Here is a 19,126-nt window from a genome sequence, read left to right on the forward strand (position 1 = left end):
TCGGGGGGCCACACCCCCCCTATAAAAAAAACCCCCCAAAAAAAAAAAAAAAAAAAAAAAAAAAAGAAAGGAGGCCAAAACCTCACACCTAAGAATTCATCCAAAGGCGACCAGATGTCTCCAGGCTCTCTGATGTTTATGTTTTCAGGTCTCCAGAGAACGTGCGGAAAACTAAATAAGATTCCTCTGCAGATCGTCGAGCTCGGCAAAGAGAAGTAGATGATTTTTATCATTTTGTCAATTTACAGCTGCTCACAAATATAACTGAAAGCACGCGACTACCTTGTGACCTGCCATCTTGCGTCTGGAACCTACTCAGGAGAAACAGAGACGCACACGCACTTTCCAAGCGCTGCAGCAGCTGCAGGCACATGACCCCATTGAAGACAACTCCGCGTGCGTCTCTGGGAGAAGGGTACCACCTGCAGGACATCCACGCCACAGGGCACCGCCTGCCGGCAAGCACAAGCCAACTGCTATCGCGGGCAATGAGGCTGATGAATCTCAAACACTGTATGTCAAGTGGACAAAGCCAAATACCAAGTTTGACCCTTGGACGGAGGTCAAGGACAGGCCAGAACAGTCTGTTGTGAGAGAGCCGAGAGCGGCCATTGGCCAGGAGAACTGACCCGAAAGGGCAAGAGGGGACTTGACCTAAACATGGGATGCTCGTCTTCTTCATGAGTAACAGGAGTATGCGACAGTCAGAACTTATCAAACTAAACCCTTAAGACCTGTTCATTTCATTGCATATAAATGACACCTGAAAATTGCTGAAAAACATTTGTAAGAACGCATACAAGGGGCCGGCCGGTGGCGTAGAGGTTAAGGCGCTGGACTCCCACATGACCAACTACAGTTTGAGTCCTGGACCTGGTGGCTTGCTTTCTCACTTTCTCTCTCTCCCCCCCTCTGGTCAAATAAAAATCAATAAATTTTTAAAAAATTAAATAACTCTTTTAAAAAAAAAAGAACACATACAAAAAAGGGATGTTCTCAATTGTAAGAGATTTAAAGAGATGTGAAATATATAAGATTGAAAACATCAACAGAATAGCCCTTTCTGCACCCTTCTGAATCTCATCATGCTTGGGAACTGCGAAGCCCTGATGTGTGAGGCTGAGTCCTGGGGGCAGCACTGCCCAGATGCCAGGAGACTTCCTAGAGCACAGTCCCTCGCACTGGCCCTCCGTGAAGCTCACAGCAGAAGACTATGTTAGGGGCCAGCAGACTTGGAGCCCTGTGACAGCCGATGTGCAGTAGCAAAGTTCTCATACGCCAACCTAAGGCCACCAGAGAGTGCTGGGAGGCCTGGGGGACCCCTCTCACAAGAGCAACTCGGAAAAGAAACTTTACAAGAAATGCATTAAAATGTCATGCAGGAAGACTCAGGTCCTTATTGAAGACATTAAAAAAGAGCAAAATAGGGGCCAGTAGTTGGCATAGTGGTCATGTTGCTGGACTCCCACATTGTCAAACATGGTTCGAGTCCTGGACACAGTGGCTTCAAAATCACGTCAGGCGTGTGTGCATGCATGCCCAAAATCCTGAGAGGAATAGAAGAAGGAACTGCAGCATGGCCATCCCCCCAGAGGGTGATTTCTCACTTGCCCTCTCACTGTGTCTTTCTCTGTCTGTCTGTCTCTCTCTCTCTGGTAAGCACATGCACCTTAAGGCAAAAGCCTCTCAAACAAATAAACAAAAAAGGCAAAATAAAGAGGTCACCACAACTATGGTTGTACAAACACCAATTCTGGGTCAGCAGGTGACACAGAGATTAAGGTGGCTGAATTCCATAAGGCTGACTATGCAGTTTAAGTCCCAGGCCCAGCAGGGAGCAGAGGAGGAAAGGCCAGGGGAGAGAGAGATGTAGCCATAGCCAGGCGGAGAGGCTGGGCTGGAGAGGTGGCTGGAGTTTGTATTTATACTCTGTAGGTGGATAAAGAAGCAAAGCCACCCTTCAGGAAGCTCAATCGAAAGGTGGTGTTTGGGGGAGAGGTCCCTGGCTGCAGGTAGGTTAAGGAGGGAGGGCCGGTGACAAGGAGAATAAAAGAAGCAGGGCCAAGGGACTGCTCACATCCAGGACCAGGGACAACAAGTCGAAACCTGCTTCTTCCTTCCAGACAGACCCCAGGCCCAACAAGTGTGGCACACATGGGCCACCCTATTTCAGGGAGGGCTTGCCTGCTTGTGCTGCCATATGGGTGCAGTCCTTGCAGTCTCCTGATGAAGTGGATCAGAGGGTGGATGGAATGGGGAGGGAGGCCATGGGAGGAGAAGGGTATTCTGGGAAGACTGCAGCTTTACCTGGCACCTTACACTGTCCTGCCCCTCCAGATCTATGAATACAGTTTCTGTAAAGCAGGTGCTATTTTTCATAGTCTAAGGTGAGGCACGAGTTTGGCGCATCGCTAAGGTTAAGGCACACTGCCAGTTAAACAATGACAAAGAGCTTTCTCCTGGATTGGAAAATTTATCTGAAACTAAGGAAAAGCTACTGTAAATTTATTCAGCTGGCTTTGTCATTTGTCACTATTATAAAAATAGGCTACAGAAATTGGTTAGGCTATTCCTAATAATCCTCCAAGTTCAGAGCCCACTCTTACAAGCCAACTCCTCTGTGAGAGCCTTGAACCCACAATTTGGTGCCACACTGTGGGTCTGAGTGTGAGTGCACTATTTCTAAGCAGTGTCCCAAGGTGGTCTCTGGGTGTTTCCAGGCCACAGGCTGCTGTTCACAGGGCTAGATCTCCCCACTGGCAGGCTACACTCAGGACTCAGTTCGCTCCATAAGGAACTCACGGACTCCTGGCTCAACACGGCAATTGTCTAGACCTGGTGTCAAATAGTCACCACGTGAGCCATGACATCTATTAGCCACCAGCAGTATGAGGCCGCCTACAACACATGTCCCAATTAGAGATGCAACTGTGGAGTGAGAACTGACCCGTGAACACGAACACGATCGGGTCGGGGTTTTACATATGCATAGAAACACAATTCACGGTAGTGACACAGAGAGAGAAAGACAGGAGGTGTAAAGTGCTCTCGAGTTCATACACCACACTGACTGAAAAGGGGTAAGAGATATTAACCCTAGTACATGTGTGCAGTAGCTGCGAGGGCTACACTGAACAGGTACACATGCTACCCTAGTACATGTGTGTGCAGTAGCTGCGAGGGTTAACTGAACAGGTACACATGCTAACCCTAGTACGTGTGTGCAGTAGCTGCGAGGGCTACACTGAACAGGTACACATGCTAACCCTAGTACATGTGTGCAGTAGCTGCGAGGGCTACACTGAACAGGTACACATGCTAACCCTAGTACATGTGTGTGCAGTAGCTGCGAGGGTTACATTGAACAGGTACACATGCTAACCCTAGTACATGTGTGTACTAGCTGCGAGGGCTACACTGAACAGGTACACATGCTAACCCTAGTACATGTGTGCAGTAGCTGCGAGGGTTACACTGAACAGGTACACATGCTAACCCTAGTACGTGTGTGCAGTAGCTGCGAGGGCTACACTGAACAGGTACACATACTAACCCTAGTACATGTGTGTGCAGTAGCTGCGAGGGTTACACTGAACAGGTACACATGCTAACCCTAGTACGTGTGTGCAGTGGCTGCGAGGGTTACACTGAACAGGTACACATGCTAACCCTAGTACATGTGTGCAGCAGCTGCAAGGGTTACACTGAACAGGTACACATGCTAACCCTAGTACGTGTGTGCAGTAGCTGCGAGGGTTACACTAAACAGGTACACATACTAACCCTAGTACATGTGTGCAGTAGCTGCGAGGGTTACACTAAACAGGTACACATACTAACCCTAGTACATGTGTGCAGTAGCTGCGAGGGTTACACTAAACAGGTACACATACTAACCCTAGTACATGTGTGCAGTAGCTGCGAGGGTTACACTAAACAGGTACACATACTAACCCTAGTACATGTGTGCAGTAGCTGCGAGGGTTACACTGAACAGGGACACATGCTAACCCTAGTACGTGTGTGCAGTAGCTGTGAGGGTTACACTGAACAGGTACACATCACATGCTAACCCTAGTACGTGTGTGCAGTAGCTGCGAGGGCTACACTGAACAGGTACACATGCTAACCCTAGTACATGTGTGTGCAGTAGCTGCGAGGGTTACATTGAACAGGTACACATGCTAACCCTAGTACATGTGTGTGCAGTAGCTGCGAGGGTTACACTGAACAGGTACACATGCTAACCCTAGTACAAGTGTGTGCAGTAGCTGCGAGGGTTACACTGAACAGGTACACATGCTAACCCTAGTACATGTGTGTGCAGTAGCTGCGAGGGTTACATTGAACAGGTACACATACTAACCCTAGTATATGTGTGTGCAGTAGCTGCGAGGGTTACACTGAACAGGTACACATGCTAACTCTAGTACATGTGTGCAGTAGCTACAAGGGCTACACTGAACAGGTACACATGCTAACCCTAGTACATGTGTGCAGTAGCTGCGAGGGCTACACTGAACAGGTACACATGCTACCCTAGTACATGTGTGTGCAGTAGCTGCGAGGGTTACACTGAACAGGTACACATGCTAACCCTAGTACATGTGTGTGCAGTAGCTGCAAGGGTTATACTGAACGGGTACACATGCTAACCCTATTACGTGTGTGCAGTAGCTGCGAGGGTTACACTGAACAGGTACACATGCTAACCCTAGTACATGTGTGTACTAGCTGCGAGGGCTACACTGAACAGGTACACATCTTTTAGTACATCGCTGATAGAGAAAATGGAGTAACTTTTTAAAACCTGAATAACATAGCATATGTAAAGAGACATAAACAAAGAACAGGTGGAAAGAGTTGTGAAAAGCAGCAAGGCAGGCTGAAACCCAGATGTGGCAATAATTATGTTACGTTAGGAGGCAAACCTCCTCTCTACCCGGTAAGGAAAGGCTTCAGAAAGACCTGTGTCCTCAGGGCCCCTGGCATCAAGAACACACTCTGGCTCCATCTCTCAAGAGAGCCGTCTAGAATCAGTGTCCGCCTGACAGGCAGCTCGGTCACCACAGTAAGTAAGATGCCCTTAGCGGTATCACTCCGTGTACTGCTCAGGTGGCCGGGCCGTCCCACTGAGTGCTTCTGGGACAGGGAAGCCAGCCAGCCGGTTACTTTAGCTACCCAAATCTGAGACGGATCAGTTAGGTGGCGTGCTGGGTGAGGTGGCTGGACCCCACGTGGCAAACTACACAGCTCGAGTGGCTGACCAATGACTTGAAAACCACTGGGCATGTGCGTGTGTGCCCCAAAATCCCGAAAGGAGAATGGAGAGGGGAATGCGGCATGGTCCTCTCTCGGGGGTGCCTCCCTCCCTCTCTGTCTCTGTCTCTCCCTGAGCACACGTGCCGTGTAGCAAGTAAAATAAATAAATAGGTATAAATCTCAGACTCATCAGACCAAGACAGGAACCAAAGGAATAAAATATGTACTTTGATTGATTAATTAATGCAGGTCATACTATCTTAAACCCGGACTCCTCCCCTCATCAGGCGGCTCTGCATCTTCCCCAGACTCGCTGTGACAAACGTGTGCATCACTTCATATGCAGAACTCTTGCCCCTTCTGCCCCTCACACCAGTGGGATCACACCTCAGGAGAGTCACGTTTTACCCAGCAGCCAGGCTCTGCAGTTGGTACAAAAAGCACAAGCGTGTCCAGACCCAACACTCCCCCTTTAATACTAGAACTAACAGCAAGAAAACAAGAGGCGAGGGACAAAGAGGATGGCCGAGGGCGTGGGACCAGCCTCCCCATGCACGTTCACCCAGCGCATCTGAGTGAGAAGATGGGCAAATCGACCCCCACCTGTCCACTCACCCAGCTACTGGGCTACCTAGCTACGGAGCTGCCCATCTAGACACCTGCCTCTCTCTCTACCCATCCATCCACCTTTCTGCCTACACGCCCACCCATCCATCCACCAGCCACCACACGCATACACGCCGTACACATACCGACATGACAAGCAGGAGAAGCTGGCTTGTACTAGCTCTGCATACATCCATCAAGACTGCTGGGGGGACCAGCAGTTAGCGTAATGGCTTTGTTACTCAACTCCCATGTAGCGAATGTGGTTCGAGTCCCGAACCCAGTGGCTAAAACTCACGCCGGGTGCGTGTGCGTGCATGCCCAAGATCCTGAGGAGAATGGAGGAGAAGGGATTGTGGCGTGGCCATCCCGCCTGGGGGGTGATTTCTCTCTTTCTGTCTGTCTCTTTCTGGCGAGCACACACACCCTGCAGCAAAAACCTCTCAAAAAAAAAAAAAAAAAAAAGAATGCTGGGTAAATTTCTTCTTTTGCACCTTTAAAAATGACATATGGGATATTTTCCCACGAGAGAAGCAAGTCTGGGGCCAGACAGTGGCATAGTGGTAAAATGGAAAGCTCTGCTGGGACCAGCAGATGGCGTAATGGTTACACTGCTGGACTCCCGCGTAGTTGCGGTTTGAGTCCTGGACCCAGCAGCTAAAAACTCATGCTGGGTATGTGTGTATGTGTGCCCAAAATCCTGAGAAGACAATGGAGAAGAAGGGACTGTGGCATGTCCATCTCCCTCGGGGGGATTTCTCACTTTCTGTCTTTCTGTCTCTGCCTCTCCAATAAGCACACACACCCTATAGCAAAAATCTATCTAAATAATAATAATAATAATAATAATAATAATAATAATAATAAAAGGAAAGCTCTGCAAGGCTGAATCACATGAAAGGGTTCTCAGATGCCCACAGACCTCCCTGAGTACACTGGGCACATGTGTGTCCGTGATCCAGGGCAGGCTGAGGCCAGGGGTGGATTGTGGCATTAAGGCCCTGCTGGGCACAGGTGGTAGGGCAGTGCCGTGCAAGGCTGGAGGCACGTGAGAACCTCAGCCTACAGTCCTTGGTGGCACAGGGAAAGGACGAGGTTGCAGGGTGCAGACTCTGCCAAGGAGGCTCCCTCCCTCTCTTATGAAGAAAAGAAGTCATTTTACAACTCAAAAATAAAACACAAAACTTACAAACCTAAACAAAGATACATTTAGCTAGGACACATTACAGTGCAAGGCAACTAGACAAGCCGATTAAGTCAACTGTGTGGGCGCCACTGCACACGTCGGCAGACAACGCCAAGAGGACGGGCTGAGCATCACGCGTGATGCGGTGCAGGAGGGCGACCAGAGGGCGGGCAGGCATGTGGCTGCCCAAGCCTTGGAATAGAAGCACCCCTCCTGCTGAGCTCCCTTCCACCCAGGCCTGCAGACCTGTACCTGGACCTCACAGGCGTGCAGCCCCTTCCTGACAAGAGCAGTTTTACCACAGAAGCCAGGTGGAGTGGACTACAGCTCCATGACACCAGGGACACCTAACAAAACATAAAGGAACTATGTGAACAGACAGATGAGAGCCGTGCAGTCATAGGACCTTTTTGCAACCATTTAATGGAACAAATCTAGCCAAAGATTATTTCAAGAATGGAATGTTATTCGGAGTTTCTCAGTAGATGCCACATACATTATTTAGAAAGAAAATAAGTGCTCACAACAAAAATTATAGCTTAACCAAAGTCTCCATTATGAACTCTTGCAATTCAACAATAAAGACAAAAACACCACATGGGACCAGCAGTTAGCATAATGGCTATGTCGCTGGACTCCCATGTAGTCGACCGTGGTTCAAGTCCCAGACCCGGTGGCTTAAACTCACGCCGGGCGCGTGTGCATGCATGCCCAAGATCCTGAGAGGAGAATGGAGGAGAAGGGATTGTGGCATGGCCATCTCCCCTAGGGGGTGATTTCTCACTTTCTGTCTCTCTGTCTCTCTCTGTCTGGCGAGCGCACGCACCCTATAGCACAAACCTCTCCAAAAAAAAAAAAAAAAGACAAACACCACAACTAAAAAAATGACCAAAGGACTTGCATAGACATTTTTCAATAAATAAATAAATAAATAAATAAGACACCCCAATAAGCACAGGGAAAGACGCTCGCCTCACCTGTCACTAGGGAAGTTTGACTGAAACCACGCTGAGGACCACCGCGTACCCGCCGGGCCGCCACAGCAGTAATCATTTTGGAAAATAGAAGATACCAAGTCCAGGTGGGATACAGAGAAACTGGGACTCTTAGACACTGCTCACAGCAATGGAAAATGGCTCAGCCGCTATGGAAAATTCCGCAAAGAGCAAGAGTTTACCTTTACAACCCCAAAATTCCAGTCCTCGGTGGTTAGATATGTATGCAAGAGAATGCATCTATGTAAAAACAATATGCAAACGTACGTAACAGAACCAGCCCTGCAGCATGGCAGTTAAGCATTGTGCAGAGGGAGCCAGATCCCACGAGGCTGATGGTCAAATCCAGGTCCAGAACCTCAAAAACACACCAAGTGTGACTTGACAGGACAGAGAAATGGAGGGAAAAGGACTGTGAGAGGACGGGGCCACGGGGTGCCTCTTCACCCCACCCCCATGCACACATGCCCTGGAAGACCTGCAAGGTCTCTGCACACAGCAGGACACTCCCTCTATGAACTACTGGCACGCGTGCTAACGTGGCTGCATCTTGAAAATGTGCTAGCTGGAAGCAGCCAGGTGTGTGGGCCTCTTGCGAGACTCTGCCCCAGTGAGATACCCAGAGTAGGCCGAGCCACAGGGTAGGTGCTGCCAGGTTCTGGGGGCGGGCGAGGGGAGTGTCAACGGATAGGAGGCTTCTTCATGAGGTGCTCGAGGTGCTCCAGGGCTAGAGAGTGAGGATGGGTCTGTAACTCAGGAAAACACGAACACTCTTCAATTAGGGCTGCCAGTGGTGTGGAAGTTAACATGGGTGTATCTCACGGTTCAAGTCCTGGACCCAGAGGCTTGAAACACATGCTGGGCACATGTGTATGTGTGCCCCAAATCCCAAAAGAATGGGAGAAGGGATTATGGCGTGGTCAATTCCTCCGGTGGGTAATTTCTCACGTTCTCTCTCTCCCTGTCTCTTTGGTAGACACGGGTACCCTATAGCAAAAACTAAACAACTACTCAATTGTACACTTTAAATGATGGGTTTTATGTTGTGCGAATTTTATCTCAATTTTTACAAAATCCCTACTACCCCTCAAACTAACAAGCCCTGACTTTGGAGAGGGAGCTGTCCGGAAGCCCATGTGAGCTCACAGTGTCATGAATGCCACATGGGACACCCCTGGAAAGGAGATCGAGGGTCACAGAAACGTTGAAGCCACTAGCCAGAGGCAGCCCAGCATGAGGTGCTCGAGGTGCTCCAGGGCTAGAGAGTGAGGATGGGTCTGTAACTCAGGAAAACACGAACACTCTTCAATTAGGGCTGCCAGTGGTGTGGAAGTTAACATGGGTGTATCTCACGGTTCAAGTCCTGGACCCAGAGGCTTGAAACACATGCTGGGCACATGTGTATGTGTGCCCCAAATCCCAAAAGAATGGGAGAAGGGATTATGGCGTGGTCAATTCCTCCGGTGGGTAATTTCTCACGTTCTCTCTCTCCCTGTCTCTTTGGTAGACACGGGTACCCTATAGCAAAAACTAAACAACTACTCAATTGTACACTTTAAATGATGGGTTTTATGTTGTGCGAATTTTATCTCAATTTTTACAAAATCCCTACTACCCCTCAAACTAACAAGCCCTGACTTTGGAGAGGGAGCTGTCCGGAAGCCCATGTGAGCTCACAGTGTCATGAATGCCACATGGGACACCCCTGGAAAGGAGATCGAGGGTCACAGAAACGTTGAAGCCACTAGCCAGAGGCAGCCAAGTGCGACTGGTTTAAGAAGTCACAGCCTGAGCCTCTAGGGACAAGGGAGGGAAAGGAGGAAGGCAGGGCCGGCAGCTGACGAGCGTCCTGGGGACACACACTCTAGCCAGGCAGACCAAGCCCTGAATGGACACTCTGTGAATCCCTCCTGCTACCCAGAGAGTCAAAACCCAACCCAAGGGTGGCAACAGGAGGGGGGTACTTCTTGGGCCAGCTCTGAAGGCAAGGGTCCCTAAGAGACACAACACAGAATTCTCCAGGCTTGCAAACCCTGCCTTTCTTCTTCTTAATGAGGCTGTGTGGGTCCGCGAACTGCTGAGTGGTGGCAGAACGGCGAGATGCCCCAGGCTCCCCTGTGCAACGCGGCGTGGGTGGAGCTGGGAGAAGGAGTGGGGCACACACTGCTTTCACAACCTCAGCTCCTCTTCCAGGAGCCGGTTTCCAGTGGCCTTTGGGGACAGGGCGAGACAGGAAGTGTGTGGGCAGGGTGACTAAGAAGACCTGAGCTGGAGAGCATAAATCGGAATTCCCACGAAGCACTGCGTGTGGAAAGCTGTCAAGCAGGAAGTGACAGAAAAGAAGGGGAAAGAGAAAGTGTGGAATCATTACTGAAACCAAAACAAAACATAAATAAAGGTTCGTCACAGGCGCTGTGCCCAGCAATCTGGGCAGGAAGCAGTGGAGCAGAACCGTTAGCCCCGAGACAGCCGAAGGCCCTGTCTACACCGCCAGCAAACCCAGCGCGTGCACGATGAAGCACTTCTCCCTGAACACCGAGTCACGCCAGCTGTGACCCACCCAGCCACACCCACCTTCGGCCAGGAGTCCTCCTCAGTTTGTCACAAAAACACAAACCTGGCGGGCAAAGCCCAAACTTGGGGCCCGCAGGGAAAGAAAACTGGTGAAGGCAGGAAGAGGAACAGCGCCCCCTCCAGGCTGTGGCCCGGGGAGCCGGCCAGGCCAGAGGCCAGTGTGAAGTCCCATGGGCACGGGAGCGATGATTCCAGTTGCAAAGTCAGGGTCATTTTCGCCAGCTGCACCGGTGTCGTTCGGGGACTCCTGTCACAATGTGACTGCCCCAAGCAGGAGTCACTGAAAGGGACAATCCACACAGGTCCAGCCCATAAACACCTGGGGGCCCGTCCAAGAGAGGAACACAGTCCTAAGGCAACCTGGCTCATCCTTGGTTACCCACATCTGACTGGGAAATCCCAAGAAACGGCAGGACCCATTCACCATCACCACGGCACAGCCCGGTGGGAGCAGGGTCGGAGAGCTCTGTGTGGTGGTTGTACTGCCTCGGCCTACTCCACCCCGCAGCAGGAGCAGGAGCCCGCAGCCTGCAGGCCAGCAGAACCAGGGCCAGCCCCAAGGAAGGAAGACCAGCAGTTTGGCAGGACCGAGGAGCCAGGCCCAGTCCCACCTGAATGGACCACGGGCTGTCCCCTAACCGCAGGCAGCCAGCCGGTTAATGTCTGCGGAGCACTGCTCTGCACGTTGTCTGCCCAGCCACGTGGTGCTCCGCAGCTGGCCAGGCCGAGCAGCCACCCCCATCTCAGGGAGAGGGTGAAGAAGCCTGAACCCACAATCTAACAACGAACCCCACAAAACACGGACATGCACGTGAAGTCCTACAGACTAACGCTTGTGCCTAAAGACCAGGGGCCAGCGGTGAACATCAGAAAGTAACTGCACTCGGCCTCGGGGACCCTGTCTCCCGCAACTCCCTCCCTCCGAGCCTGTCAGCAGCTCTGGACACACACAGCTCCCCGGGAACGCCAGGGGGAGGGTGTGTCTGAGACAAACAGGCCACGGTGCTGTCTGCTCGGCTGGCGGGTGGGTGCGGAGCTCAGATCTGCAGAGCCTTCTTCACAGTGCGCTCCGCCCGTGCGCACACGCCAGCAGCAGCACCACCCTGCACCCTGGCCACGATCGGCCGTGGATCTGAGGACAAGCGGAGGGAGCGGAAATCCAGATGTGCTCAGTGCCCACCTCCCCAGGAGCTTGTGTGTGGGTGGGGATTGCCCGGCCTCTCCAATCTGGCTCCCTGGAGCCCCAGGGCCCTCCGCAGGATGGCCGGCAAGAGAAGGTAGTCCGTGGCAAAGCAGGCTCAGGAGGACGCTGCCTCCTGCCCTCCCAGCACAAGCTCTGAGCAGGACGGGCGGTCAGCAGGCACTTCGGAGCTGCCGACACCGCGGGCTCCCCCAACGGCTGCACTTTCCCAGCAAATAACAAATAAGCTGATCCTGAAGCCACTGCAAGAGCCAAATCTCACCCCAAGGAGAAGCAAGTGGCCCTACTCCTGGTTGTGGGGAAAGGATGGCATGGAGAGGGTCCTTCTGCTTTTCCATCGGCTCCACCCTCCCTGCATCCTCCACCGGACTGCCAGACCCCCACTGTGTTGGGGAAATTCTTAACAAGATAAATTCTTCACTGTCTACTCCCATCTCTCAATAAAACTTTCATTTGAGACTTATGATGAAATGAGTGAGGTTTTACTGCAGAATTTTCAGCTGGAACAACAGTTGGCATTTTCCTTCAATCTCCCGCAGAACACAAATTTATGTACCTACCAGGCAATAAAGCAAAGTCTTAAATTTAATCAGGAGAAATATTTCACCAATGGCAAACTGATAAATTATTTAGAAAAGGGCTTGATCGGCCTGGCAAGGAAATACGAGCAGATAGTCTGGCACCCATATGAAAGAACCATCGGGGTTTTAAATTCCTTCTTGAACCAGAGTCACCCTTATCCGAATGTTCGCTCCGAGTGGTCAAAGCTAGAAGGGAGGGAGGAACCTACGTGTCTTCACCCTGGCAAGACAGCAGCAGGTCCCAGGGCCCTGCCCTCAGGCCACCGACGGCTCTCCACACCTCTGGGCGGGAGCCACTTTGGAGGCGGTAGGCCTTACGTGATCTGATCCCACCCAAGCGACTGCACATGGAGGCCTGCGACAGTTTCAGCAAGTGCTGGCGAAAACGGCCCTACTACAAACTGCCCGGCCTCTGTGCGTCTTGCAGTAGAGGACACAGAGAAAAGCAGATGTGTGAGTCTTGATCACAAAGGTCTGGGGGTCCAGCGAGGCAGCACACCAACCGCCCTTCACCACGGCAGAGCCGAGCCCACAGCAGGCAGGTAAGCGCCAAGTGCCAGCCCTGTGGTGTTCCAGAGGACCGGGATTTCCAGTCAGGAACAGCGCCTTGCGGCGGTCACCTGAGCTCTGTGACTGCCTTATGTTTTGCGCAAACCCTCCAAAGCAGCATGAGGTCCGCCACGCTCCGGGAGCCGCAGCTGTCACTGCCCCGGAGCCACCTGGAGCTCCCAAGGGCAGAGGCACTTCACACGCTCCACACGCACCGCAAGGGGCACGTGCTCCCACTGCCGAGGATGTCCGGCCCAGCCTCCCATGTGACATCAGCAAACCAGTGGGGGCAGGGGCAATGTCCTTTACCTGAGGCTCATTTACGAATCAGGCCTGCAAAAATGGTTTGCAGTGGGAAATTTTTATCATACTTAAAAATAAATGCAATCTTTTGTCATTCAAAAAGAAAACATTGAGGATTCATCTGGGGGGTTTACTTCCTGAACACAGGCTGCAGATCCTGCCAGCAGGAACAGCTTCCTCCCCAACTGCAGCCAATGCTTTATCTGAGCCCCACTCTCTGCATTGCCACCGAGCAGCAGGTGACATGGGGCTAAGGATGCTGGACTCCCAATGGCTGACTGTGGTTTGAGTCCTGGACCTGGAGGCTTTCTTTCTCACTTTCCATCTCTCTCACTCTGTCCTTCTCTGGTCAAACTGAATAGAGAGACAGAGAGAGAGCGAGATACATTTAAATAATTCTTTAGAGAGAGAGAGAGGGAGAGACACCTACCCAGAGGAATGTGCCCCTTGCACTGATGCTCCCAGTCCATGGAGAGCTGGTGCCATACCGTGGGATGGAACTCTCGACCCTGCACGTGACCACACACCATCATCTTTCCACCTGTGGCCACTCGTACCACAACACGTCTCCACATGCCATGGAAGGGGTCTGCTCTTAGACAAACACTTAGATTAAAAATAATGACAGTGGAACCAGCAGTTGGTGTAATGGCTATGTTGCTGGACTCCCACAGTCAACCACGGTTCGAGTCCCAGACCTGGTGGCTTAAAATCATGTTGGACATGTGTGCATGCATGCCCAAGACCCCAAGAGGAAAATGGAAGAGAAGGGATTGCAGTGTGGCCAGCCCCCCTGGGGGGGGGTGATTTCTTGCTTTCTGTCTCTCTGTCTCTGTCTTTCTGGCATGCGCACGTGCCCTATAACAACAAAAAAAAAATCTCCAAAAAATAATGACAGGGACCAGCAGGCAGTGTGGTGGTTAAGGTGCTGGACTCTCACATGGATAAATGTGGTTCGAGTACCAGACCTGGCAGCTTGCTGACTTTCTTTCTCTCTCACTCCCCCTTTCTCTGTATCTGTCTCTCTCTGGTCAAACAAAAAAAAAATCTCCAAAAAATAATGACAGGGACCAGCAGGCAGTGTGGTGGTTAAGGTGCTGGACTCTCACATGGATAAATGTGGTTCGAGTACCAGACCTGGCAGCTTGCTGACTTTCTTTCTCTCTCACTCCCCCTTTCTCTGTATCTGTCTCTCTCTGGTCAAATTTAAGAATGGTAACAACTAAAATAAATAATTCTTTTAAAAAACTGTAAAGTATCTGCTTTTAAAATAATAACAGAACATAATTTAGAAGAATCCAGCTACTGACAGCTAGCATTAACTAGCTGAGGCCAACCAATGAAAAAGTTCACTGTACATCAACTCTCAGCACAGCACTCCAAAAACTTGTAAATTATACCAAACAAAATAAACACAATACCTTGAAACATTAGATATGCGTATTCTGAAAGACTGCATTTCTCATGGAATAATTCTTTAAGAGGAAGGAAGTAATGAAACTGCAGAGGTGTGTCCTGTGAAGAGCATGACGGGCTGATGTGAATTCATCTGGGCTTCGTTCTTTTTAGCACAAATGTACCCACAGGAAAGCTCTGTTAACACTTGTGGCCTTGGCTCATCCTGCCAGGTCCTCGTGGCTCCACGTCTCCACACAGCGCTCCCCTGAGTGGTGCTCGACTCACCTTGCTGAGACCCTGAGTACCATCAACATCCTTGAAGAAGCTATTTTCTACTAAAACACTAGGCAGCTCAACTCTTAAAGGAACACACCATCAAAATATCTTTGGGGCCACTAAACCCCTAAACATGTGCATTCTCACGAGAAAGGCTACTTGCATTTCCACGTAAGTCATTAAGGGGTTAAAAAAATTTGAAAGAGGACAAGTAAAAGCTTTTAGGTATCTCCCAGAATCACCCCTTAGAAACTGCCTTCTAAAGAATTGGAGTCCATTCCACCGACTTGGTGACTGAGAGGCACAAAGCACCAAGGGTCGCCTACCCTGACACAGAAGTTTCCAGACAGGTGGCCACCGAAGGCGGTCAACTCACTCTGGTTCTTCTCTGACCTCAAGATGTAAACACCGTACAAGAAATCCCTAAACTCAGGTTGTGCGGATAAAGGGTCCACAAACCAAAGCCCCATGCCGGCTAGGGCTCGGGGCATCTACCAACAGCTGATGGGCTTCTGTCTGGAAGGGAGGAGTCAGGCTCACAGAAGGGGCACAGCGCCGGCCACCTGCTCAACCCACCCTCTTCACCACACTCCTTCGGGTAGTTTCAAACCAGCCCACCGCACAAAGGTCCCGCCACAAACATGCCAAATCCTAACTTTCTGCGAAAAGTTATTAAATCCTCAAACCAGTTAATGAGCAAGGCTCAAGGAAATACGTCTCTGGGCGGTTTACAAATAACTTCAGATCTTAAAGCAGCCTGCCACAGCTATATCCTGTCATTTTTCTTTGAAACAGACAAGACTGTAAGATACAAGCAACAAAAGACACCCTAATTGGTAACTGGCTCCCTAAAAAGAACTTTATCTTTTGAATCAAAGACAAAGTCTATAATAAGTGTCATCTTTTGAATGCTGCTGCTGGTTCCCCCCCCCCTCTACTGTTGGAAAGTTGAAGACAGGAGGAATAACTCTAACTAGTTGAAGCTGCAGCAAAGTTATTGAAAATACATTTCCTGTGCAAAATAAGAAACCACGATTTAGGAGGAACATAAAGAATACTTTTTTCTTTTTTAGAGATTTAGAGGGAAATGCAAGCAGAATGAGAAACAGACTACCCAACAGCTGACTGGCAAGAAAATACAGCTGGCGGGTGAGAGGTACCCGTGCAGTCAGGGTCGTGCAGCTGCCAGGCGACCAGGATGGCGTCTGCACAGAATTCTCAGTGCATCCCAAGACTTTTTGAAAAGAAGGGACTGAGGTTTCCTGGTGAGAAAACCAGGGAAGCACAAACACAGAAAGCTTACCCGTGGCTGCCAGTTCTCATACTGCTTCTGTAAATTTGCCCCGATGGTTTCCAGAGCTTTCTGAGGACCCATGGACAGAGGATCTGAGGAAGCAAAAAGGAGAATGTTGTTTATACACATTTTTCCTCCTCTTTCCTATGTAAATCCCCCCACGTAATTCACATCAGAGTCACCTTTGACCAAAGGTGACACACCAGGCCCTGGGTCTGCCTGTGCGGAAGTGCTAACACACCCAAACAAGTCCACGTGCCCGCGAAAACCGGCTTTCTGAAAATCACTGGCAGGGCCTTGGCTTCCCTCCGTCCACGTCTCTCCACACTTTCAAGCCTGCAGCCTTCTGCACTCACACTGCTGATCCTGTGCCCACTCCGGTTTCACGTGAAAAGCCTGGGGGACCCTGGTCCATGGAGCCTGGGGAGGACAGTACGGACTCCTGATGCGACGGCTCTCATGCATAAGGTGCAGGAAAAATAACGAAAAGGACAAAGAGCTGACACATTTTAAATAATTATGCACTATACTCTCAGCTCTCCCACAAAAAAATCACCTTCACACACACACACACACACACACACACACACACACACACACACACACACGTATGTCCATGGTTTGTCCATCTATTTCAGGAGCGGCTTCCAGAGCAAGTAACTCTAAACCAGCAGTTCTAAGACGTGTTTGGTCTCAGGACTCGTTTCACTCTTTAAAAATTAGTGAGGGGACCAGCAGTTGGCATAATGCCTGTGTCGCTGGACTCCCATGTAGTCAACCGGTTTGAGTCCCGGACCTGGTGGCTTAAACTCATGTAGGGCATGTGTGTGTGTGTGCCCAAGATGCGGAAAGAATGAAGAGAAAGGATTGTGGCACAGCCATCCCCCTTGGAGGGGTGATTTCTTGCTTTCTGTCTCTCTGTCTCTCTCTGTCTTTCTGGAGAGCCCAAGTACCCTATAGCAAAAACATCTCAAAAAAATAAGTAAGTAAATTAGTGAAGACCCTGGACCAGTCCCCCACGGCCTGGCAGTTAAGAGGGCTGGACCCTACATGGCTTGACCCTGTGGTTTGAGTCCCAGACACACAACTTGAAAAAACATACTGGGGGAGTGTGCACGATGCCCAAAATCCCAACGGGGGAATGGAGAAGGAACTGCAGCATGACCACTCTCCACGGTGGGTGTTTTCTCCTTCTCCTCTCCTCCTGTCTCTCTCTGGTGACTGCCTGTACCCTCTGACAATTAAAAAAGAAAAGAAAAAATTATTGAGGACCCCAGAGAGCTTTTGTTTCTGCAGTTTTATATACCAGTATTTGCTGTATTCAAAATTAGGATGAGAAGAGTTTTTAAATATTTCTATTTTTTATTGCTAGAGGGCACATGTGCTGGCCAGAGAACGAGCGAGCACCCCTAGCCGCACAGTCACATGGCAGTCCCTTGCCCGCTTGCCCAGGCTCTTGGGATTTTGGACACGCACACATACTGGGTGTGTTTTTCAATCCACTGGGGCAGGATTTAAACTATGGGCAGCCATGTGGACCCAGCTCCCTAACACTAGGCCATGAGGCCAGCTCAAGATATTGTTGAAAGAAACTGAAGACCTAAACAAATGAACATACCTCACACTCAGTGAGTATAAGGCATGATACTCATAAAATATTTATTCACTCATTTTCAAAATAATAAACCATCTGTATTTTAACGTAAACGTTTATCATGAAAATATAGGCATTTTTCTAAATAAGTTAAATGAGAAGAATGCGTGGCCCTGCATTTCCTGGACTCTGCAGTGTCCACCTGGACTCTGGCCGGCCCCTGCACCATCTGGTGGGACGGCCCCGGGGCTGCCTGTGCAGGGCCCACCCTCGGCAGAGAGGCTCCGCTCACCAGGTTAGCTCCTCTTGGCTCTTTCTAAACTCGGCCCAAACCCAACAGGTGGCAGCTTAAGGCTGTGTGATGTGTGACTCCGGCTTGCTCGTCACAGGAGAAAGTCCTGGTCCAGGGACCCAGGGGCGTGGACTCCCACACGGCCAATCACTGTTCAAGTCTTGAATCTGGTGGCGTGAAACTCACGCTGGCCATGTGTGCGCATCCCCGGAGTCCCAGGAGGCGTGTAGAGGAGAAGGGATTGAGGCGTGGCCATTCCCCCTGCAGGGTGATTTCTCACTTTCCCTCTCCTTGTCTTTCTCTGCCCTATGGTAAAAACCTTAAAAAAACAAAAAAAAAAAAAGGAAAAAGTACTGGCTCACGTTTGCCCCCGGATGTCTTTTTGTCATCGGGACCAGCCATTCAGAAGGCGCTGCTTCACCAAGTTATGTAGGTCCACACATAACTCTCCAAATGCCCTCACGAACGTCACCGTGACCTCGCGAGAAAAATCTGAGTGCTGAGATACAAGGTTTCCAATTTCTTATTTTTTAATTCAAAATCTCAAACTTTATCAAACCATCCATAAATACTATCAGTTGTTTTCCTTAAAATGGCAGGTGAGCGTCATTCATTTCCTAGAAAACACCTGCCAAGGACCCAAGGTCAGCCTGCCATTCCTGCGAGTGGGAACGGCGCACCGTGAAGAAAGCACAGCTCCGTCCTCGCCGCCCGCCGCCTCCCGCCAGCACCTTCTGCAAGCACCCAGTTCCTCCCAAAAGATTGAGATGTGTGTCCAGGGCTTGGAATTTAATAAAATTAATACGTCTTACTTCTTTATCAAAAACAATCTTAAAAAAAAAAAAAAAAAAAAAACTAGACTCTTTTTTTGAGATTTTTGCTATAGGACACAACAATCTGGAGAGACAGAAAGCAAGAAATCACCCCCCGGGAGTATGGCCTCTCCGCAATCCATTCTCCAGTCTCCTCTCAGGATCTTTTTTTTTTTGAGAGGTTTTCGCTATAGGGGGCGGGA

The 19,126-nt window shown here is 50.2% G+C and overlaps 1 protein-coding gene across 1 annotated transcript in view; it reads right to left on the minus strand.

Annotated features, from left to right (window-relative positions):
* Nucleotides 1–19,126, minus strand: part of RPTOR (regulatory associated protein of MTOR complex 1) — a 393,373-nt gene that overhangs the window by 287,458 nt on the left and 86,789 nt on the right. The window contains exon 3 of the mRNA XM_006145668.2: nucleotides 16,235–16,317. Coding sequence (XP_006145730.1) covers nucleotides 16,235–16,317 — 83 coding nt within the window. The remainder of the gene's footprint in view (nucleotides 1–16,234; nucleotides 16,318–19,126) is intronic.

The sequence above is a fragment of the Tupaia chinensis genome, unplaced genomic scaffold (genome assembly GCF_000334495.1).
Source record: "Tupaia chinensis unplaced genomic scaffold, TupChi_1.0 Scaffold000159_1, whole genome shotgun sequence".
Taxonomy (NCBI): Eukaryota; Metazoa; Chordata; class Mammalia; order Scandentia; family Tupaiidae; genus Tupaia; species Tupaia belangeri.